The sequence below is a fragment of the Volvox carteri genome, assembly GCF_000143455.1.
Source record: "Volvox carteri f. nagariensis unplaced genomic scaffold VOLCAscaffold_8, whole genome shotgun sequence".
In the NCBI taxonomy this organism is placed as follows: domain Eukaryota; kingdom Viridiplantae; phylum Chlorophyta; class Chlorophyceae; order Chlamydomonadales; family Volvocaceae; genus Volvox; species Volvox carteri.
The window spans coordinates 1,324,218-1,346,163 of record NW_003307551.1 but is presented as its reverse complement, the minus strand read 5'-3'; the positions used below and the strand labels follow the sequence as shown (position 1 = coordinate 1,346,163).

The window sequence follows — 21,946 nt, the reverse complement described above, 5'->3', positions numbered from 1 at the left end:
TCATGCCCGGACGGGATTGGTTCGGGAGGTGGTGGAGGAGGAGGGGCTCTGGCGGTCGGGTTGGCCCCTACTGAGGGCGCTATCGCTGCCGGCCCTGCCCTGCAGGCCACGGATGGGGATAGCGGTGCCCGCACACCACGCGCCCACGAGGTGGTCGTTGGTGCAATAGCTGCCGTTGGGTTTGTTGCCCCTGCGACGGCCGGAGCTGCAGACCCTACGGCCGCCATCTTGGGGCCCCGCACACACCCCTTCCCGGCTGCTGCGGTCGTAGCTGCTGCTGCCACTCCCGAGGTGCCACCTCCGAGGCCCCTGCTGCCGCTGGCCCCTCCTTCTCCGCCTCCTGCGTTGCCACCGACATATTCACTGCCGTCCGCTCCTTGCTCGGCAGCTGCAGTTCCTTCTCCATCGCTGTCGCCTCCGTCGGCGCCGTACTCCGCGCTGCCCAGGTCGCTGTCGGTATCATTCCGGGTCCCATACGGCTGCGCTTTTCCGCCTGGTCGCTCCTTTATGTATAGCTCGGCCCCGTTCCTCCAGACTGGGATCGCGCCTTGTCGCATGATGTCCTGCCGCAGCGGGGCCATGCGCTTTCTCTCGATCCTCCCCGCTTGGGTCAAGTTGTCGTCGATGCCCACCTTCTGGTGCCGTAGGACCTCAGCAGCCCTGAAGAATGATGGCCGTTCCGTTATATCGAAGTACGCGCACCAGGTCTTGCGGTCTTTATTCGGATCGTTCCCCAGGAGCCTGATCCGCTTAATATTAACGTCCGCTTCCCTTAGGACGTTCTTGATCCTGCTCTCATCCACGTTCCCAGTCGTGAAGATCCGCATGCTATCCAAATAGAAGAGCCCGTTTTGATGGACTAGGCCGAAGGCGTCGTAGTAGACTCCCCGGCCACTCTTCATCAGGCTCTTTACTTGCGTTTTTAGCTCCGCTTGCTCATGTTTGATCGTGCGGATTTCCTGGTTGGTGGCTGCCAGGCCTCCCGCCAGCCCGGCTATCTGATCTATCAACTGTACCATGAGGCCATTGTTGGCCAGTTCCTCAGGATTGTTCCGTGCTCGTTGTATGTAGTCCATTTCTATTTTTTTTCTTGAAGAGCTGGGCGTCACCTGGGCGTCACCCTCTGTCGGCGCCTTTCAAACTGTAGTTGTGTGGGCTATCATTTCTATTCTATTCTATTCTATAAGCGATGTGTCGTCCGCGAGCGTTGACGCACAATTGACCAGGCTCGGGAATGCGAAAATCATAAAAAAATTTAGACGGTCACCTGGCACAAGGAACATGTCGGGCCCCCTCCGGACAACACACTGGACCACATCGAGCGACTGACGGCCCGCCTTGTCGGCCGACAACAGGGCCCAGAAGACCCAGGCCAGCGCCTCACAGGCGTACCCAGCAGCATTCAAGTAGGCGACCCATCGGCCGGGGAATTTGGCATGCTGCTGCACCGACAACACATCCACACACGCCACGCAGTCTGGGCCGTGCAATTCATTGCATAAGCACTACCGACGGAAGGTTGCGAAGGAAGGGGCGCGGGAGGGAAAGTAACTGCGGGAGCAGGCGGGGACGAGGAGGTGGCAGTGGCAACCAACAGTGAGGCATGGGGCGTACTCCCCTGGGTATGCACGCTGTCCGCCTATCTGGAGCTCACCCACCCCGCACTCCAGCCATGGCCTCTGACAACCGCCCGGGCCACGGGACCATTTCTCGGCAGTAGTGACCTTCCCGCAGACATCAACCGGATCGTGGGGGCCCTGGGACACCTGGAGGACATTGGCAGAACCCCGCTGGAACCCGGCGATTGGTGCTGGGCGGTGGCGCTATGGGGCAACCCACTGCTGCCCAATGCGGCCAATGGTGCAAACACCGAGGGCCTCAGCCGTCGACCAGGCCTGGAAGCATACCACGCGGCACTGACACCATGCAGAAAACTGTGCATGGTGGGGGACCTGATACGGGTGTGGGAAGCGGCAAACAATGGCCAAGCCACCACCCTCCAGGAAGCAGCCTGGCGCTCGTGGGCCCGCAAGCACCTAGACCCAGCCACAGTCCCCGCCCAGCTGCAGGACAAGGACGCCACGCTTGCGGCTCTTGGAGACCTGAACAGCGACATCAGCCCGGCCTGGCTGGAGGCAGCACGTGCGGTTGAGATCAGGCTACGACAGCGGCAACAGGTGGAGGGGCCCCAGCAGCAACCACCAGGACCGGCATCGACATTGCCAGATTGCACACAAGTGATGGCATCGGGCGGCTGGGTTGGCGCCTCCCGGGGGGAGGGGACGGACTCTGTGCCGTTCCGCCGCCTGACGGTCAATCAAGCGACACAGGTACAGAACGGGCACGCCAACGAGCGGCGAATATGCCTAGTGACCGACTTCGTCGTGAGGCCCTGAACGTGCCCGAGATTCCAGCTCCGCCTGACCCCGCTGCCGAGCTTAGCTGCTTCCAGGCAACTCTGGCGCGCTTGTGGCATGAGGTGCGCTGGGAGAATGAGAACAAGGAGACCATGTGGCGTCTTGCGGTGGATGGCGTGCCCCTACCTGGCAACACGCACCTAGCCCGGGTGCCCACTGAGCCATTGTAGTAGCTGGTACACAGTACGGCTCTACAAATACGCGCGAAGCACGACCACCAGCATCTCGAGAGGCCTTTTCAGCGGCCAGCTACTACAGCCATGCGGGTGTGGGACCTATGGGGGCGCCACCAGCAGACCATGCCCCCAGCGGCTGCACCACGGTGCTTGTGGTAGTCGAACAGCTGGCCTTCTGGGACAAGCGTGCGAGTGCTCCCTTGGTGTTTGGTTTCTTTGTGCAGCGGCGTCTCGGTTTTGTGGCCGTGGTCCTCCGTGCATCTCTTGCCTTGCTGGCTGCGTGGGTATCCTTGGCTAGGAGAGTCTTCCGAGGGTAGGTCTTCTCTTGCCTCGTCTTTTGAGTATGTGTGTGTGTGTGTTACATGGTCGTGGGTGCATTCCCCGTACCTGCAACATGCCCTAATATGAGCGAGGGCTCAAGGGCTGCTAGGTCGCCTATAAGCACCATCCTACCTCGCACTTCAGACAAAGCACGTGATAAAGGATACTAACGACCAAAGGGAACGATAGAGGGGCATACTCGCTCCTCCCTAGGTATACAACGCCGTCCCTTACGCTCTCTGTTAGCCGCCAATGCCCAACAGCAAAGCCTTAACTGCATAAGCTTGCGATTCGCTGAACGCGGGATAAACATTGTGATGTGCGGGAGCACCTCCTTCCTGCCCGCTTGCTCGGCCGCCAGACCCATCCAATGCTTATACTTCGCCATTTGAATTCCTGGTTGCTTGCCGTCTGACGGGTACACGTCTGGCTGGACATCTAGACGCGTATGCTTCCAACCACGCACCAATCGGTCCTTGAACTCCAATACCACACACTCTGACAATGGCCTGTTCATCAGCCATTCCACTCGTTCGTCTACTTCGTGTAGCCCTTGCGGGGCCTCTTTCCATACTTCGTGCCCCAGAAAACTTAGAAAACGGAGGAGTAGTGCCCCCCATCCGGCCCCTTCGGGGTGGAAGAGGGACTCTGCGACCTCCTGTCGCAAAACTTGGTGTGCCACAGACCCACGTTGTAAACGGACACGTTTCCAAAACCTCACAATCTGTGTGAAACGTGGTAGTGTATGGGTCGCTGCTACAATTCGGCAAACAGGAGGCGATGTGTTGGTCTGGCAGCTCCCACAATTGGTCGCATGAACGATATCTGAAGCTACACCGCTCCGTCCTTTAGGCATGCCTCGAAGAGCCCCTCCGCAAGGTTACCCGCATGGCTCCGCTTCCTGAGCCTGTCCAAGACCACACCTAGCGTTAACGGCCCCCACGCTTGACAACCATAGAACAGGTAGGCGGCTGGCAGAGAATTTGGCCTGACTTCTGCCCCCGGTTGACCCGGGTTCAAATTCGCCTGCTAACTCCTCGGGTGATTGAGGATTGTTGAAATAGGAGGTACCCCCCCATCATATAGACGGTGTAGGACGTGATGATATTAACTTGCGAGTTGACCAGGAACTAAGCTGATGCGCCGTTGATCCGCTACATTTGGTTGGATGCTGGTGGTGAGTTGCCGAACCCAACGAATACATTCTGAAGTCGGATGGGGTGACGGATTAGGGTGCCCTTCTAGCAGGGGAGAGCAGGTACTGCCCCGGGAAAGGGGGCCGCTGGCGAAGTTAACGACCCTGTAACAACATACATAGAACAGTGTTGCTCGTACCTGCGTATCGAAACACCTCATCCTCATATCTGGGGCGAACAACTTTAGCTTATCCAATTTTGTACTCAACGCGAACATAGCTGCTCTAGCTATGTCGTACAACTGCTGTGTCGTACAACGGACCTCAATCGTATTGTTTGCACGGTCATTTTTGATTTCTGGGCCCGAGTATCATAACTAGTTTTGTAGCCCGAGACCACCGAAACGTTGGGAACATGTGCACGCTAACCACCCTTTCCTATCAATCAACCATTACAATAAACTCGTTTGTCAGTTTCGGGTTTACGATGGCGATGAACGAATAAAACATGCATTCTTTCTTTACGTTTCAGCGTACCAGCTGAGGCCTTATGACCTGTGAAGTTAGTGCGGCAAAGACCTCGTCAGCGACATAGCGAGATAGACATGTGAAGAAGCTGTGAAGTGCGACACGGAAATCTGAATTCCTGTTTCATCGTGATATCGAAGCATTAGTTACATAATTGATTTGGAGCCCATGGCAGGAAAAGAGAGACGTAAGTAGGATTCTGAAAATCACAGTTAGAATGCAGTGCCCGTGGCCGTCAGGGAAAGGCATGAAAGCCAAGAGGAAGAGAACAAAAGGCCCCTGAACCAAACAGCTTCCGGCATGGAGTATTGCTACTCCGCAACGCCGTCCCCTGCAGTTCGTTCATTGTCCAACGTTTATTTCGACCGCTCCTGGTAGACGAGCCCGTCTGGAGCCGGTGTAACTCGAGTGGCAACACATGTCATAACGCTTCATCTTGTGCTAGTACATTAGCGCTCAATACAACATGCCAGAACTATTGTCCCGCCCAGTAGGGGGCCTGGTGGGGGACTTAGTAGTGAGTTGTCGACCAAGCACGCCCACTACCAACGTCCTTGCTGCCACTTCAAACACCGCCACATCGCCCAGCCCTCGTCGCACAATCCACAACAAGTGATATGAATATACGTCGCAATCAGTAGTCACGACGCAACCACGCCACCCTCCAAAGATACATAATAACCCCTCCCACGGAGGCATCCTCAGGACCGCCCCCGATATATCCTGAACCCCACCCTGGGTTCATCCTACCCCTACCCCCCGATCCATCTTCTCACCTACCCCATCATCCGACTCTATCCCATCCGCAATTCTCTGCCCGACCCGCCGCCGCGTCCTGACAGCTCTACAACCCTCGGAAGCTACAACTCGACACAACCATGTTGTGTTAAGACTGAGCCTCATCAGATCCCATGTTATCCTCATCATCGATCTTTGGTGCCAAGTAGAAGCGAACACTGCCTAACTCGCCGACCTGGTACTCCACAACTATGGGAAGGTCCTTCGTTAGGCTTAGTTTGACCTGCGGTGCCAATGGTGTAGCCTTGCTGAAGTTGTTTAGGTACCGGAGGGCAAACGTCAACGCGACAGGCTCCTTCAGGTCAATGAACGTCTGCTCCTCGGGCTTCTCCGGCGTGGTGTTATGCCTACAGGGATAGGAGAGACCCATTTTGGAGCGCACACATTTGGGATGCCTCCATGACTTAGCTGAAACACCACAAATTTACTGTTGTCGACTTTCCCCTGAACCCCACGTACCGGAGCGTGATGTTCGCTGTGCCGACGTCACCAGAAGTGGAGAACTTAATTCCCTCCTTTGTGGCCGAGATGAGAACCGTGTCACCAATACTGGTGAGGTCACGGACAATTCGCTGATACTCTGAGGAGGGCAGTTTAACCTCCGCAGAATAATCCTGGTCAGGAATCCCCAAGTGCTCGGACTCGATGGACATCAACTTGAGGTCGAAGTCCGAGATGCGATCCTGGCTGGGTGCCTCAAACATCAGGGTTAGCTGGTCCGCATTATCCTCTGCTTTAAGTGTAATGGTGTCCTCATTTCCTGCGACAGCGTAGGCTGCCTTAGACATACAAAACACAAGCTGGTGCCAAATGTGGGCTCATACCTGCACACTTCAGGATCTTTGACAAATTCCCGAAATGAATACCCATAGCCATGTTCCGATCGCAACGGAAATGATCAAATCCGTCTTCGCGCAGCGTAAGCGATACAAGACAAACATGAGACGAATCCATCGCCTGTAGGGAAAGCCCTGTGTTGCTAACATCGAAGTTGCCCTCGGTCACCAGCTCCTTTAGCGCCTCCACGAGCTTCTTCAGCACACTTCCTTGGGTAATCCGCGCCTCGAACATGTTGCTGCACGCGGAAGAAAAGGTAAGCCGTGGCTGTCAGTCGACGGACAACAACACTGCTGTATTCTTCAGCCTGGCCGCATAATGGCCCCCACATTGAGAAATAACTATGAAGGAGCCCAGTTCCTCGTGCTACGCACCATTACCTCACAGAGTTTACTTGTCGAGAGCCAAGAGAAATTTAGATTCCCCTACGGAAAGCTGTAGTGAACTCCAGAAAACAATTTTTTGGTAAAGAAAATAACTGGAATGTGCCGTAAACAACTCGTTCTTTGATGCTGTCGTGTACTAAAATGGCGCCCTTTGCTCAATTTCGTTCCTGGTTTCGGCGCGGAACATTAGTTCAAAAGTTCATGGACTTGCACGTCGACCGAATGATATTTTGGTTAGTAGCAACCTGACCGGAGTCAATGCACTCAGCTTTACAGGCATAAGGCTGCAAATTGTGTTCCATTGACCACACTCCTCGATCGGAGGCTCCTTGCTAAGCATCTGCATTTCATCTGCCAATAACTATCGGCATTTGGACGTGATATGTCCGCTAAAATCACTTCACACTTCGTTACCAATTGGAACTCTCACGCCCGTCAGGTAGAATCCTGGTTAAAGTTCCGCAAACAGGTTCTGATGTGCCGTTCGCTGATTGCAATAACCGAATCGAGGTTCGCATGCGGCAATTTGTGGCATCGGGCATCGGTAATCAACTGCCTTACTGAAGAGGCATGTCAACAGCTCGCCCGGGTATCCAAGCAGTAGGGGAAAACAAGCTCTACCCAATGAACCTGAAGAGGAAGTTAATCAGTCTCCCGGAACCGCGGCCTGAGCTGCGCGTAATTACTTACGAACACGCCCATACGCCACGACCATTGAGATAGTTAACGCACACAAGCCACCGCTTAGGGGTCTACTTCCTCCTTTGGGCCTGCCTCCGCCTTAAAAGTGAAAACCTTGACATTAACCCATGCCTCTTGTACCGGGCCGACCATTGGCCCGGGGTCAGTCTGTAGCGATGATCCTCTAGGGTCGACTATAACATGGTCCACTGAGGTGCAGCAGTAGCATAAAATTTTTTGTACAACCTGGGACCGAAACCTGAACCACGCGCCAGATTTAACTGCGCCAGGAGTGCAGCCATCTCAACATCCCTCACGGAAAACACATCATGCTGGAAAGCCAACTTTGCGTTTAATGACGCATGCGTCCTGCCCCTAAAATGGGACGCATTGAGGTGAGGCCATGTGTTATCAGCAAGGGAAGAAGCTGCAGTTATACAAGAGGTATTTGGGCATACATGCTGCCCACTGCTGCGACAAAATGTCATCCTGCTCCGCTGGCGCCGATGTCTCGCACCAGCACGGGGTAAATTATATGGAGGAGTCACATTCTAATCATCACCAGGATGGCATGAAATGTAATTGCCGTGTTGGTTATGTATGCGTGTGCAAGGGAAATGCTTGCCTGAGTGAGTGTGCTGGACACACTCCTCTGTTTCCCCGGTTGAAGTCCACAATGTGGCACTGATCCCCCTCCTACTGCACTATTCCTAAGCTTAGCACCAATTGCACCCCCCCCCCCATCTAAGCATTTGGCCATGTTGCACTGTACTGCCTGCCTCCGGGACACGTGGCCAGGTAACAACAAAGTATTTTGATACTAATACATTCGAACAAGCACGAGATAAATAGCATTGCTAAGCACTATTATGTTACTGCCCTTAAAACAATTCCATGTAACCCATGCGTGGGTCCCCTTCAATTGCAGGCAGGCCTGGATGATGGCAGCATCCACACGGCGGTGTACATATCCAACAGCATGTGCCGCCATTTCATCGCATATTGCCCTGCACAGCTTTAATGAGGTTTTCCTTTGCGTCTGGTCCCCCACCGCCCCGGCCACCCCGGGTTGTGCTGCGTGTCGCACGCGGCGGTGGAGCGGCCGCCACATATTCATAGCTCACCTACAGCACATCAAGGAGGGAAGCAGCAAGCACAGATTAAGCTTTCACATGAGTCATCACGCTAGGTGTGCACACGTCAGTGACCTTTTGAAGTCTCAACAGATGTCTCACATCCCTGGGACCTCAACCAAGAGGATGAGAAGGCAACCCACAGGCTGCCAACTTAAATCATCTTACGTGCTGGGACATAGCCACGCCAAAGCCCTCCTCATCGTCATTGCGGCTCCGCCGTCCCGGGAGGCCGCCCACTTTCCCAGTCGCGCCATGTGGCTCCCCCACTGCCGCAGGTGCGACACGCTTCCGCGAGCGCCGGTTGCCAACGGCTCCCCCCGTGCCGTCGCCATCCTGCACGTGTTCAGGAGCCATATGCCGTGTTTCGTGAGGTCTGGCCGTGATGCAGTGGCATCACACATTTGCATTGCTTTCGCGCACCATGCGCCGCAGGCTCAACATGGGGAATGCGACTTACCGCAGTTCTCAGCGACAGAACTGAGCCTCCTGGTTCTCGGGATGACATTGATGATGCCCCTCCAGCCGTCACCGACGCCTCTCCTGCACACGGAGGCGCCTGTGGAATGGGCAGCTGCATAGGCAGGTCTAGCTGTGAGAACGCCATCTCCGGCACGAATTTATTGTTATCTATAAACTGCATCAACATTGCCGTGGCACCGTCGAGCTCCCGTGCCGCCGCCTCGGCTTGCCGTTCCCGTGGCTGCAGCGGCGGTTCAAGCTGCGGCGGGGCTTTGGGTGGGTGAATCGTTGGCCCGCCACCTGCGTCGACGGCCGATTCTGAAGAGGTTCCCAAGCCCAGGGAGCCTGCGACCGCCGCACTTGCCTCCCTAGCAGGTCCTCCTGTCTCGGTGCCTCCAACCCCACTTGTGCCGGCTACCGAAGCATGTCCTGCTGCAGACGGCGCTGGCGGGGGTTCCTGAGCACCGGCACCGCTGTGCAGCGGGTTCGACAATGCTCGTGTGAGGTTGCCACTGAGCTGACCCTGGGACACTTCCAACCCTCCTCCTCGCGTTAACAGTGCTCCTGCTCCACCGGCTTCTGCTGTCTCCCCCGTACCATCGCCTTGGATGGCTTCTAAGATAGACTTCAGGATAGATGGCGGCTTCGCAGCCGCAGACGTTGCCCCCGAAGCCAGGGAAGCTTCTCGCAATGCTCCTAACATGGCGCCGGCTGTCGGTGCGGGTGGAGGTGCCATTGGCAGACGCGGTACCGCCGGATTTGCCTTGGACATGGGTTGAGCCACTGCCTGTGCTCCTAGCGGCACCTGCATCGGCGCACCGTTCCTTTCGGACGCTTGGCTGGGCCGTGGCGGCAAGCCAGCTGGCAGGATTGCCGTCTGATGGCCGTCCGTGAAGCATTGGGTGCTATGCTGCCCTCTGGCCGATATCGTCGCTGGCAGCTGTGCAGTGGGAGTATCGGGATTTGCGATCAACAGGAGTTTCCATCATCACTAGCATTAATCTGACTCTAATTTGGTATCTCACACACGCACACACCATATCACACTCGAGGGGCCACGTGACAGTACCAATATCTTCATACGCGATAGCACTAACACATCACTTGGTAAAGGACTCATCAAGTATTGCCGCCAAATTCTTCCACGCATCGCCAACCGAGAAAGCCGTCCGAACTTACCTGTGAACCTTGCAGCTGCAGCGGCCTCTGCGTCGGTCCCAGTTGGCTTGGACCGCAGCCGCCGCTGCCTCGCGTGCGGCTTGCAGCTGCGCGCCGTTCCTCCATCTCCTCCGGCGTGATGCCCCCAGGCAGGAACGCAATTAGCTGGTCGTCCAGAGGCCGACCCGCGTACGCGCTTTCAAGGACCCAGTCCGCACGCACACACGGGATACCCCACTTGATTGCGTGCGTGAACTTCTCCCCCTTCGCATCCTGAATGACGAGATAGTCGCACCGCTTGTTGAGCTTCTCGGTGTAGGTACCGCCTGGTGCAATGCCCGATGGGCACGATGCATACAGGTAGCATGGGGTGAAGAAACGGGCTCCGCTTGGATTTGTGTTCACGTACGGATGCCGACTGTACTCGTTTACATGGAGCACGGCGGCCCGAATATCCCTTGCGCTTTCCGACAGCGCTTGTACTTGCCGCTCACCCAAGCACACTTTAAAAATGATACATCGGTGCACACGCGGCGGTACGCAACCGATGAGCAAGAGCGTTGCAGCATCGTCACGTCTGTGATGCGGGTGTGCACTGTTCGATGACAAATAGACAGCTCTGAACACCATTTGGCTCCCGACCCCGCCTACCCAGTCGGGTGATCAGCTGCTCCAGCACCTCCCGCTGCTCCAGATGGTACTGGCTGACAGCCACTGTGAGGCCCTGGAAGCGCGGCAACGGAAGAGTGTGGGGCAGCGGCCGGAAGAGCGGCGTCTCGCGCTTCACCAGCAGCAGCTCTCCACGGCTCACACAGGCGCGCAGCCAGGCGACCGTGACGCGCTGCTCCGCCGGGACCCGCCTGCAGGGACGGACAGTCAGTTAGGAGGCAGGCCCAGCGGAGGTCCAATGGCACAGCATCGTGCAGCGCTGCAGTTGGTCAGCGGCCGCCCACATTAAACAGAGGCACAGTGCAACTACCAGCGGTCCAACGTAATGCAACGTGTGTTTCAGAGTTGTTGTTACACCACATCCACCATTAACCTGCAATGTAACAGTGCTCTCGTCTTACTCGAACTCGCTGAGGCCTCCTCGCTCGCGACCGCGACTGTTGCAGATGCGGTCCACAGCTGCTTGTGGAAGGCTGAATGGGCAAACCGCGTACCGTCGCTGGGGATCACGAACATTCTTCTCGGTGGAGGCCGACATGATCATACCGCCGCCCTGCCTGCAAGCCAAATAGGACGAACACTGTGGGACCCCTGTCACATTCTGGCGACAATGCAGAATCAGATCGAGTGGAACTTACCTCACCTCGCCTCCGCTCAACAGGTTGCGGATTCCCCATGCATGGCACCATCTGCGCTACCCCACGAACCCAGGCTTGCGCACATGCATGAGGCCAAGCAAAATTGCTCAAGCTTTCGATGCGATTGCGTTTGTCCTCAACACACAAAATTTAGCTCTGTGTTACCAGACTTCATTCTCCACCACCCTCGCACCGCAGCTGCGCTTCCGTGAACCCAGCCCTGCCGAACCGCCTGTCGGCCCAAAGCAACAAGTCTACGTTGCGGCAACACCTGTACGATAACGCACCTCATCAACAACCGACCGCGCGAACTCCGTCCCACCTGACGAGCTTGGTAGCTGCCGGTTCCTCCTCAGTGCCCGCAACCGCCGCTAGGGTGAACCACAACCCTGTGAACACCCCCAGGGAGGCACTGCGGACGGAAATGCTGTCCATAGTGCGGTTGTTCGCCTCAGGGTCCAGGGGCGCGTAATCATCCAGTGGCGCCACCAGGCGGCCAGCTCCCATGCTAGTTGCTGCACTGGCAGCACCTGCCAAAGATGTTTGCGCGCCTCCAGCCGCAAGTGCCGGCGAACCCTCGCGGCCGCGGTGCCCCAGGCGGCCGGACTGGAAGCAAGTGGTAGGGGCCATGCGCGTACATTGCATTTAGTGAAACGGCCCAGCTGGTGTGATACCGAAGCTGTGGGACCTCAAGTCCAGGGTGTGTTGCCAGCCAGTGTGGCGTAATAATCCAAGGCAAGTGTGGATGAGGAAATCTAAGTAGCAAGTGCCCAGGAGTCTAGCGGCCACAAAGAAAAAGCATAAGCTACTACGGGGCATAAACTGCTAAGGGCCCCGTCTGCTTTAGTGCCCGTGACCCCTTCCGAACCGGATGCATACGAACCCTCGATGGACATCCAAATATGTCGAATGAAGACCAGCCATGGATATTGCCGGTTCTTGTGGAACCTGGGAGAAAGTCCCAGCAATGCGACGAAAGCTCCCGCCTTCCCTTGGCTATCCCCATCCGTTGCCAACGCGGTACCCTTTGTAATAAAACCTCTCCCTTCCCTTCCCCGCACACACTTGTGCCGGAAGCAGTTGCTCCGTCCCCGCGCCGCCCTGAGCCAGCAGCAGTTGCGCCACCGTCATGGCATAGGGTCCCTCCGGCTCCATATACTCACGACGCTCAATGCACTGGTACAGCCAGCTGAGGCGGGCGAGCTTCACCTGCTCGCGGTGCTCAGAGAGATGCTGGCGCACCTCTGCAAGGTCGGCCGTACTGAGGACGGAACCAAACACGATGTGCGTCACGCCGGCATGCAGCACGGGCTCGCGTGTCGCACCGCTCTCGCGCACCGCCGCCAACACATGCGACTGCTCGGAGCTGGTGCAGCCGACCACCCAAAGCCGAACCCAGTGCAGGAAGTAGCAGTCGTCCGGCGGCACGGCGGGGATGTGGTAGTACTGATGGACTGGCTGCGCAAAGGACGGGGCCGCGCCCGCGGTGCCCTTAAGAAAGCCCTTGGGATGCGCGCTCCCATTAACGTCACCGGCAGTCGAGGACGGGAAGCCGTTGGCAGGTCTCAGCACGGCGCCACCGCCACTGTGCGCGGCGGCTCCTCCCGTCACCGAATCAGTTGGGCCAGGTGCGACGACGCTGCAGGGTTCCACGAGGAAGGGGTGTCAACATGCTGAACGAAAACGTCGCTTCACTGGAAATGCTGTGCGTCATTCGGTTCGTAGTGAACGCGTGAAAGGAGAAGGAGGCAGAAGGGGCAGCAGGCTAAAAGGGTTTGACAGCATCGTCATGCCGTCAAGGACTGGGGAGGACCGCTTTGGTTTGCAGGGGATCGCCATTCAAGCTGCGCATAAGTGTGAGCTATTGGCTAAGCAGCAGTGACAGCCCGGCATCCTTACCCCAAGGACGGCAACCTATACCGGACACAGCTGGGTCATTTTGTGCGAAAAATGGCCATCACGTGATGCATGTGTGTAGGATCCCGTGGGTGGGTGGGTGGGTTTGATGTGGGTCAGGGGCCATCACGACCAAAGAGACATACCCCCGTATGCTTGCGCTGGCCTGCCTGACAGGGACTGATGTGCCTGCCGCTCCTCCCCCGGCGAGATCTCCTCCAGCCGAATGACACGACATGCCACCGCGAGCGGATGAGACCGTCCTGCGCAACGCACCCCCGAACAATGTCCTCCTCTCGGCGCTTGTGCATTTGGGACGTTTGGAAACAAGGCAGGGGCCCGGGGGCCGCGCTGGCTCTTCCCTTCCCGAGCTTGCCGTAAAACCCCCTGTCTAGCGGCTAGCATCTTGTGAACCCCTCTTATATTTGCGTGCACGCGCCGTGTCGTCTGTTGTACCTATGCTATCCCGGCGGCAATCCCGTGCTTCATTAGCAGCAGGTCGACAGACCTGCTTGGATGCCTTTGGTGGTCTCCGCCCGAGGCCAGGGGTGCTGCGCTTGTAACCCTTGGGGTGTACGTGTCGATGTTGTAGGACCGCTCGTCCAGCCGGTGACCCACTTTGAGGCAGTCAAGCACCCAATCGTGGTGCACAATGAACAGGCCCCATTCCCGCGCGTGCCTGTGATTTACATACACAGTAGTTGGACGCACGTGGGAAATGAATTGCTCACAACCGGAACTGAAGGTGGTAAGCTTACGTGTACTTGTTACCTCCAGGCCTGTTACCCACGAGGTGAGTAGTATGGCGGAAGAGCTCCGGGGAGTAATTGGCCTTTCCCTGCTTCAGCTGGAGCACCACCGCGTCGCGTTCCCTGGCACCAAAGTTGGTGATGCTGACCTTGATGCCGCTGAAGGGCGATAAGAGGTACGAGCTGGCAGGCACCTGCAGTACAAAACGCGACTTTACTTGTACTTACCTGTCATCCATGCTTGCTTCATTGCATTTAGGTCTTTGCAACGCTGCACGGACATTGCCAGAGGCGGAGAGGAGTTAGGAGCTCCGGCGTGCACCAACCTTCCACTCCTCGGCCTGGCAGGCTGACAGCCATTCTGTCGACACCACGATTAACTTGGGATTGGCCTGGATTGAAGTCTGCATTGAAAAGGCATTACTGATTCAGGCCATGATTGGTGTGGCATAATTAGCAAAGCAAAGCTCACGATGTATGGGTCACTTCCATCAGGTAGTCGAAGCACATTACCGGCTACCAAGTAAGTCGCTTTTGAGGCTTCAAGCGCGGTTAAGATTGTTGCTCCAAGGGCTGAAGCAGTCTCCGTCAGGTTCTGAGTATTGTGGGGTGCTGTGTTTCCGAACACTATGCCAACTCCATGTAGACACCCCATGATTATTGCCTGTGAATGCCTGGAACTAGGCGTTGCTGTGGAAAATTAGCGGGCTGTCACCGCCAAATTTTTGTGCCGTACCGACAGACTTGCTGTTGTTACCTCTTAAAAAGGCCCATATAAGTTACATAATGTTTCCAAAGATTTGCAGCTTTAGAGACTTGCGCACATGCCATGTGGAATGTACACCGGTGGACATGGCTGTGGAACTTCTACCGTTTCCTGTCTCTTGCTATGTAAGAGTAATACCCCAGCCGCTATTGCATCCCTAAGGATGAATGGCAGTGATTATTACACGTACTGTGCTGTCTGTAGGAAATCGAGGAGAACGCTTGCCTTGGGGATGGACCCAGTTCTGCCGTTTCCTCTTACCGCCACTTAGGAAATGGACATATCTGAATTCCTACCTGAATCATCTATAGACAGCTACCTGTCCATCGGCGACCCACGGAACCGGCATTTGTCAACCCAGCCGCGCTCCCTCTCTTCACCGGGTAGCGACGATCCAGCAACTTACCATTCCCGTGTGCTCTCCGCAGCTCCAAACACAAATATCGATCAACATCAGGATTACAGGAAAGGAATTTCCCGGGACAGCTCGTCCACGAACACGTCAGGTGTTTTTCGTCCGCGAGTTGCTTTTGCTGATCCACCAGTGCTTAAGCAGTCCGACTTGATGCAGCAGACGGGACACGCGATGGTTCCCAAGCCACCACTCGCAACTTCACCTGCGTCAGGTGCCCCCCAAGGCCTCAAGCCCTCCCCGAGCACGTATACTGCCAACACGCGCAGTGGTGATGCAACCCGTACAACCCCCATGGCAAAACATTCCGCGTCTAGCTTGCGTGGCACACCTGCAAAAGGAGACCTCTACACTGCCCTTGAGGCGGAGCTTGCTGACATTGAGCAAAGGTGCGGACCTTGCAACTACGCTGACGCGTCTGGACACACGGGCTTGTCGCTGGGATCGGGCAAAGGGGTAGCCGAAGAAGAACTGATCGGAGGGCTAGGCAAATCGGTTACCTATCCACATACCAGACTGCCTTAACATCTAATCTCCGCTGTAAGCTTCGAGCCAAGAATGCGCACGCTCATACACGCGTTGTCACGCGTACCCTTTTGCGATGGCATTGTTTGTATGGCCGCCTTATAGCGCGGCCTTTGCTACGTCAAACCGTGCGGGCTCGCAGGTACATTGCTGAGGGCACCGATGCTGACCCAACTTCAAAAGCACCGACGCCGAGGCACGGTAGCCCGCTTCCTCACCAACGGACGAGTCCCTGCCTGTCATCCACTGGCAGTGCCAGCGGTTACACCGGTGGCTTTCCGTCGGGGCCTGTGACGGCGGCGTCCTTACCCACACCCCGCCCGAAGTTGTCAACGCCGGTTTCCTCTCCTCCATTACTTCTTACCCATCGCAGTCACCACGCCGTATCGCCTCCGGACAGGGGGCCCTCGCAGCTGTCCAGCTCGTCGCTGGGCGCCAGCAGCCTGGGGCATCGGGCAAAGCATCAGCCGGTGGAGCGCGAAAGCTCGCCAGGACGCAGCGGTGACTCGTCACCCACACCGCCCTTCTTTGCAAATGTATGCGTACGTACATTACCTCCAAGTAAAGAAGCAGACCGACTGCAACGCTTGGCGGCCCAACTGGCGGCGTCGCTGGACAGCGCTCCTCAGCAGACTATGCCGGTGCCAACAGCCCGGCTGGATGTTGGCGCGGCCTGTTCAACCGGTCCAGCTCACTCAGTCCCGTCGGGTCTCCCAGCTACGGCAGCTGACAGCGGTGGGGAATATGCCGCGCGTATTGCGGCTTTGGCGGCGATTAGGCCAGCAACAGCGGAACGGCACGACAAGGCGTCCATACCTCATGCGTCGGGTAATGCCGTAGCGCTGGGGCCCGCAGCTGCGAGATCGCTTGTGGACTTTGGCCACACGGTGGGTGAGAAGCCGTCCGTGGGGAATGCCCTGCAGCCCTTAGCGGGCAGGCCTGCCACAGGTGCACAGCTTCCGCCCGGAGGCTCCTCTGGCGGCTCGTTCCTTGGTGCCCTGGAGGCTGTGATACGGGACGAGGCAGCGATGATTCGAGAGGAGGCAGCCCGGAGTCGTGCCGCTGCTGCGATTGCCGGTGGGCCGGAAGCGGGCAAGGCGGCCGCGTCCGCAGCCAATCAGCCGATTTCATCTGCAACGAGCACAGTTGGAGCGCTGGGCCACGCTGTTGCTGGCACCAACGCTTGGGCGGGGGCTGCTCCGACTGACACAATGGCTGCCGCAGCGCTTTCTCCCGTCGCTGGGGGAGCGTCTACTGCCTTGGATGCTGCCGACCCTGTGCAGCGGGTCAGTGCTGCGCGGTCGCTGGCGGCGCTTTTTGAGTCCTATTGGCGGGGCGGAGGCGGCGACCCTCCCATAACCTCGCCGCGCATGCAGGAGAGTCAGGGCCCAGGGCGTGAGCGGGAGCTGCAGCCGCCGCAGGAGCGGGATCAAGAGGCTGGAGGCCGCCTGGCATCTAGCATGCAGCGGATATTCCCCAGCAATGGCTCCCCCCGACTAGGATCAACCTGGCCCCTGCCTCAGCACGGGCCAAGTGCCGCTGCACGTGAAGCCCGACCAGCGCGTCTGCCGCTATCGCAGTCCCAAATCCATCTCCAGCCCCAGCTACAGATGCCCCAGCAGCGGCACGAGTCCTCTGAGCCCGTCCATCAGCTACCTCAGGGCCTCGGTCGGGAACATGTGACGCCACACAGTCAATACCTAGACAGCGACGCTCAAGGCGGGGATATGTTCGCTTCCATTGACGCGGGCAAGCTGGTACTCGGGGGAGGGAGCTTAGGTCGGATCCGGAGGGGTGCCAGTACCGGCGTCGGCGTCGGCAGCAGTGTCGGCAGCGCAAGCTGTAGTGCCGGCGGCGGCAGCACCAGCACCAGCGGCAGTGCAAGTGTTGCAGGAGGCCCTTGCACTCGTGGGCTATCTCTGCTAGACTTGCTGACAGCGGAACTAGCGGGAGACGGGCCTCACGCCGCCACCGGCGGGATGAGTCCACCGGCCGGTGTCCGCACGGCCTCAAGTGGGGGTGGGAGCTATGCTGGCGTCACGGAGCCTCACGGCACTGCAGGGGACGAGTCAGCAGCAGCGCGCGTGACGTCCGCTGCCAGTCAACGCGCTGAGCTGGCGACACAACATGGCAAGCAGCCAGCTCTGGTCCAGGCAACGGCGGGACCTGGGATCCAACCGGAAGTACGGCAATCGGTGGAAGGGTTGATCGCGGACGTGGAAGGCCTGATCACGGACCTCGGCGCCGTTGCCAAAGCAAGTTTCGAGCACCCGCGAACAGACAGGGAAGGCCACGAGGAGCGCGATGCCCCCAAGCAGCGCCAACATCAGCAGCACGAGGAGCCACAGCTGCAGCAGGCACGGCTGCGGCAGTTGCAGCAGCCGATATCTCAATTGCCCTCGCCAGCTCCTCTACCACGCTCACCGCACCAGCCTCAGCCGGTGAGTGAGCCGCAGCCGCCAACATCCCAGGGGCAGGAGCATCAGCCACAGTGCCCTCCTGCAGCGCTGCAGCCGCTGCAATTGCAGGGTTCACAGCCGCGGCCGCCACCGACACAATCGACACCACCGCATCCGCATCTGCATCTCGGCACGCTGGCAGAACAGATACATGCGGCCCAACAGCAGCTTTGCACCGGCTCAGCGCGCATCAACCCTGGCCCGGATAGCCTTGGTGTTGCAGATGGAAGGCACCATTGTGGCGTTACGCCCCTCACCGTTACCAGTCTCGTGCGCGAGTGGTTGGAGGCGAGCGGCTGCCAGTCAACTACGACCCAGATCGCCAACACTGTCCAGGGCCCGGCATCGCATTCCAAGCACCATAGCTTTTCGCCGTCCCGCCTGGGCCGGCCCCCGACGAGGTCATCAGCAGTGAAGGAGCAAAGGGTTGCATCCAAACGGGCGGAGGCGGCCGCAATGGCGCTGTTGGAAGAGATTGAGAAGAGGATCGAGGTGCAGCGGCAATGGACGACAGAGGAGCACGGAGAAGACGAATACGCATGGATGGCAGAAAAGAAGGCAGACGATCAAGAAGAAGAAGAAGAAGGAAAGCAGGACGAAGAGGAGGAGGAGGAGGAGGGGCAGAAGGCAGGGGTGCAGGGTGATGCTCCCTTGTTCGGTCCGCCCCCCAGTTTTGATGATGATTGGCTTCTGCAGCAGCTGAACTCCCGTGCCAACAAGGCACTGGGTCCAACAGACACTCGGCCGCCATCAGAGGAGCCCCTTCAGTCGGCACGACAGGCGGCCCTGCAGGCCTTGCAACGCAAGCTGTCGGAGGTGACGGTGAGCAGGTTCGGGGCCATCGGAACCAACGGCCAGGCCAGGCCATTTATGCCATGGGGAGAGAGTTATTGACCGGGGGCAAGCAGTTAGGGTGGCGGCGCTCGCGCACTTTACGGGGATACGTGTAGAAAACCGGTTTGTGTGGAGAACTGCTGTCCGTAACCCGGGATGCTGCGGCCACGAATGCAGCGCGTGGTCCCACGAATACTGTTTGTAGGTGCCTGTCACTTAAGACTGACCAGCATGCATCCTCGACAGCATTAGAGGACGACTAGGCAGCACTTCGCCCCACGAATGGCACGCGCTTTTATGGGCACTGTTTTTGTGTCATTACATCTTTAGTAGATGTGCACCTTGCCAAGCTGCGCGTAAAGACATCCAACAACTCAAAAGCACATATGGATCACACGACGTGTCCGCCCCTGTCGCATCCCCGTGTATCCCGTTGGTGGTCGCACCAGGCCCGCTACAATGCCAGGAGACAGCGGCGGCACGCAGGTCGAGCAGGTGGAGCATCCTGCACCGGCCGCCCCGGAAGCGGCCGACATGGCAGCAAGACCCTGCCGGACTGCGGGCCCCAACAGCAGGACGGCTATCACGACCATCAGCACCACCGCTACGACCGTGCAGCAGGGCACCAAACATTCCAACTGCAACCAACTTCTTGCCCGGGAACTGGCCAACAACAATGCACTTCCTTGCAGCACATCCTTGCGCAGTTGGCCACCCCAATGCACTGCACCGCGGCTGCTGCGCCGGGAGTTAACAAAGCAGCAACCACCGTAACAGGAGCAGCAGCAGTAGCTCCTAGAACAGCGCCAGGAGCAGTGCCCGCAGCAGCCAGAGCTGCTGCCGCCGCCCCGCCCATCACCAAGGCTCCGAACCACTTAGCAGGCGCCGCCTTGACCAGCGGCGGCCCCACCGGATCGCAGGCAGCGAATGCCCCGAGCCCGCATGTGCAGAGTGGGCCCTCCTCGCTACCAGACCCGTCATCTTTGATACCGATCCCTGGGCCAGCTGCTTCCTTGAACATCTCTGCTGCCAACCAGTTGCCGGCACACACCACACTAGGTGACGGCGCTGCTTCCAGCGCTCTCGATGTATGGCGAGTGCTCAGGGCCGCGCCTTCTCCGGCTTCTTTTCTGCCTCCTGCTGCTGCGCCGGCGGCGGCGCTAACGCCGCCCGTATCCACATTGCATGCAGCAGGGCCACCAGGAGTGGCGGCCATGGGGCCGCAGGTATGGCTCCCCGGTAGCCTGCTGGGCCATCTCAGCGCGCGGTACCAGCGTGTGCTTAAGGACAACATCCGGCCGCCCTGGGACCAGTCTCTCTCCACCTCAAAGGACGCCCGTATCCCGTCCTGGCCTGCGGTCCTGGGCATGCGGTTCGGGGTGGTTGATGGGCTGCGCGTGAGCCACCAGGAGGCTATGCGTGTGCCAGCAAGCAACTCAGCGGCCCTGACTATGGCACCAGTCGTGTCTGCGCCGGCTGGCGCGTCATACTGGCTGCCTCAGGCCGGATCATCATTGCTGCCGCCACAGCTGGGCCAGTCTCCGTCTTTACAATCGCACCAGGTCTTTAATGTAGGCACACGACATGCTATTGTGGCACCTGCGCTTGCGCATGCGGGGGAGCCTCCGTTCATGTCTCCTGTTGCCCACAACCGTACAGCCGCCGAAAACGTTGTCCCTGTCCCCTGGGGCTCGGGTCATATCCCCGGAGATGTCGCCGCGTTCCCGTCCACCTACGGCGCCACCACAGCCGCTACCCCCCAGATGGTAACGCCGACACCGGCCCCGACTCCGGATGCCCGGTTCCGGCCCCTGCGGGTACTAACAGAGCCGCACGCCTCTGCGCCGATGCCTGTGATTGCCCGGGGGGATGTGGAGGAGATTCACGCGCTGAGCGCGATGGCGCAGTCGCTGCCGCACTTGGACCCCCTGGAGCGAGTCCAGCTGTGGGAGCAGCTGGAGCAGTGCCTGGCGCAGAAGCTTGCACGGAGCCCGCGTGGCCATATACACGGGGCCAAGCGCAGAGTCTCGAGCCCAGGCGCGGGTCCAGGCATTTCGCCCAACAGCTTCCGCAGCGGCGACCTGTATAGCAGGGCCAACTCGCCGTTGCGTGGCTACGCCACGGTTTGGGAGCGCCGCCACCGCTACGGCAGCTGCAGTAGCGGCGGTGGCAGCAGCCGGGACGGCAGTGGCGGTGCTTGGAGCCCGAGGGAGCGGCATGTGAAATGGCGCATGGAAGAGGGCCTTTCTGTTCGTCAGGGCGGCCAGGGCAGTAACGAGGCAGATGTGGGCGTCCGCAGCATGTCGCAGCAGCACCTGGTAGGCCACAGCTCGGGCATCGCGGCCAGTGTGCGTGCCGGTGTACGGCCAAGTCCGGAGGCTGCTGGTTCCGGGTCTGCACCAGGCAGCCTGTTGGACTCGACCCTGGAGATGGTGCACAACGTAATTGCGCCCAACGCGACGCTGGCACACGCGCTTTCGCTGAACTGGCAGAAGCTCAGGTCGCAGGGTATGACCAGTCGCGTTGCTGGCCGACAGGGAGAGCTCACGGCTGAGAAGGCGACGAGAGCGTGGCGTGTCCAGGACGGGGCGCTGGCCACAAACATTTCGCCGGTGTCTTCTGTGGACGGCCGAAGGGAGCGAATTCGCGGCTAGCGGAAGCTTCTGCCCGGCTGCCCCTCCTTCCGGCCCCAGGGACCGAGATGCCAGAAAGCTGACCTGGCAGGTCCGGACCAACCGTGAGAGGTTGGAGCGAGCAAGGCCTGAGGGATGGTGGTGGACTAAATCGCACCCAGGATGGCGTGCGCTGAAGAAAGAAAGTTCCCGTGTGTGTTTCAGTGAAGCTATGCTCGTACGAACCTATTGAGTAAAAGCACGACAGGTTGAGTTGCTGTGCGATCTTACAGCGACGTACCAGGTGCAGTCAACCCAGTGATGGTGCAGCTGCCTGTTATTGTGCGATCACCT

General features: G+C 58.5%; 4 protein-coding genes across 4 annotated transcripts; 1 reads left to right on the top strand and 3 right to left on the bottom strand.

Moving 5' to 3' along the window:
- Positions 1-1,076, bottom strand: VOLCADRAFT_88290 (uncharacterized protein; the record flags this gene model as incomplete). The annotated part of the gene is made up of 2 exons (XM_002947862.1): positions 1-99; positions 633-1,076. The coding sequence occupies 2 exons, from the start codon at positions 1,074-1,076 to the stop codon at positions 1-3; spliced, it is 543 nt and encodes a 180-aa protein (XP_002947908.1).
- Positions 1,077-4,707: 3,631 nt separating this feature from the next.
- On the bottom strand, positions 4,708-6,693 carry pcn1b (uncharacterized protein). The gene is made up of 4 exons (XM_002947861.1): positions 6,593-6,693; positions 6,200-6,450; positions 5,835-6,135; positions 4,708-5,722 (listed from the first exon to the last, which is right to left on the bottom strand). The coding sequence occupies exons 2-4, from the start codon at positions 6,444-6,446 to the stop codon at positions 5,464-5,466; spliced, it is 807 nt and encodes a 268-aa protein (XP_002947907.1). The 5' UTR covers positions 6,447-6,450; positions 6,593-6,693; the 3' UTR covers positions 4,708-5,463.
- A 7,050-nt stretch (positions 6,694-13,743) lies between these two features.
- On the bottom strand, positions 13,744-14,639 carry VOLCADRAFT_116609 (uncharacterized protein; the record flags this gene model as incomplete). Its single annotated transcript, XM_002947860.1, has 4 exons — positions 13,744-13,914; positions 13,994-14,178; positions 14,311-14,388; positions 14,457-14,639. Coding segments are annotated over 4 exons (617 nt in total), but the record flags the coding sequence as incomplete, so codon positions are not given.
- An 817-nt stretch (positions 14,640-15,456) lies between these two features.
- Positions 15,457-21,634, top strand: VOLCADRAFT_88286 (uncharacterized protein; the record flags this gene model as incomplete). The annotated part of the gene is made up of 3 exons (XM_002948013.1): positions 15,457-15,551; positions 16,061-18,968; positions 19,430-21,634. 3 exons carry the CDS (start codon positions 15,457-15,459, stop codon positions 21,632-21,634), a joined length of 5,208 nt encoding a protein of 1,735 aa, XP_002948059.1.
- Positions 21,635-21,946: the final 312 nt, after the last annotated feature.

What these genes read in the sequence shown, in the direction of transcription:
- pcn1b (XM_002947861.1), bottom strand. Translation starts at nt 6,446, where the DNA reads ATGTTCGAGGCGCGGATTACCCAAGGAAGTGTGCTGAAGAAGCTCGTG. An exon ending in AAAGATCCTGAAGTGTGCAG is followed by an intron (nt 6,136 to 6,199) that starts GTATGAGCCCAC and finishes ACGCTGTCGCAG; the next exon opens with GAAATGAGGACACCATTACA. An exon ending in ACAGCGAACATCACGCTCCG is followed by an intron (nt 5,723 to 5,834) that starts GTACGTGGGGTT and finishes CTATCCCTGTAG; the next exon opens with GCATAACACCACGCCGGAGA.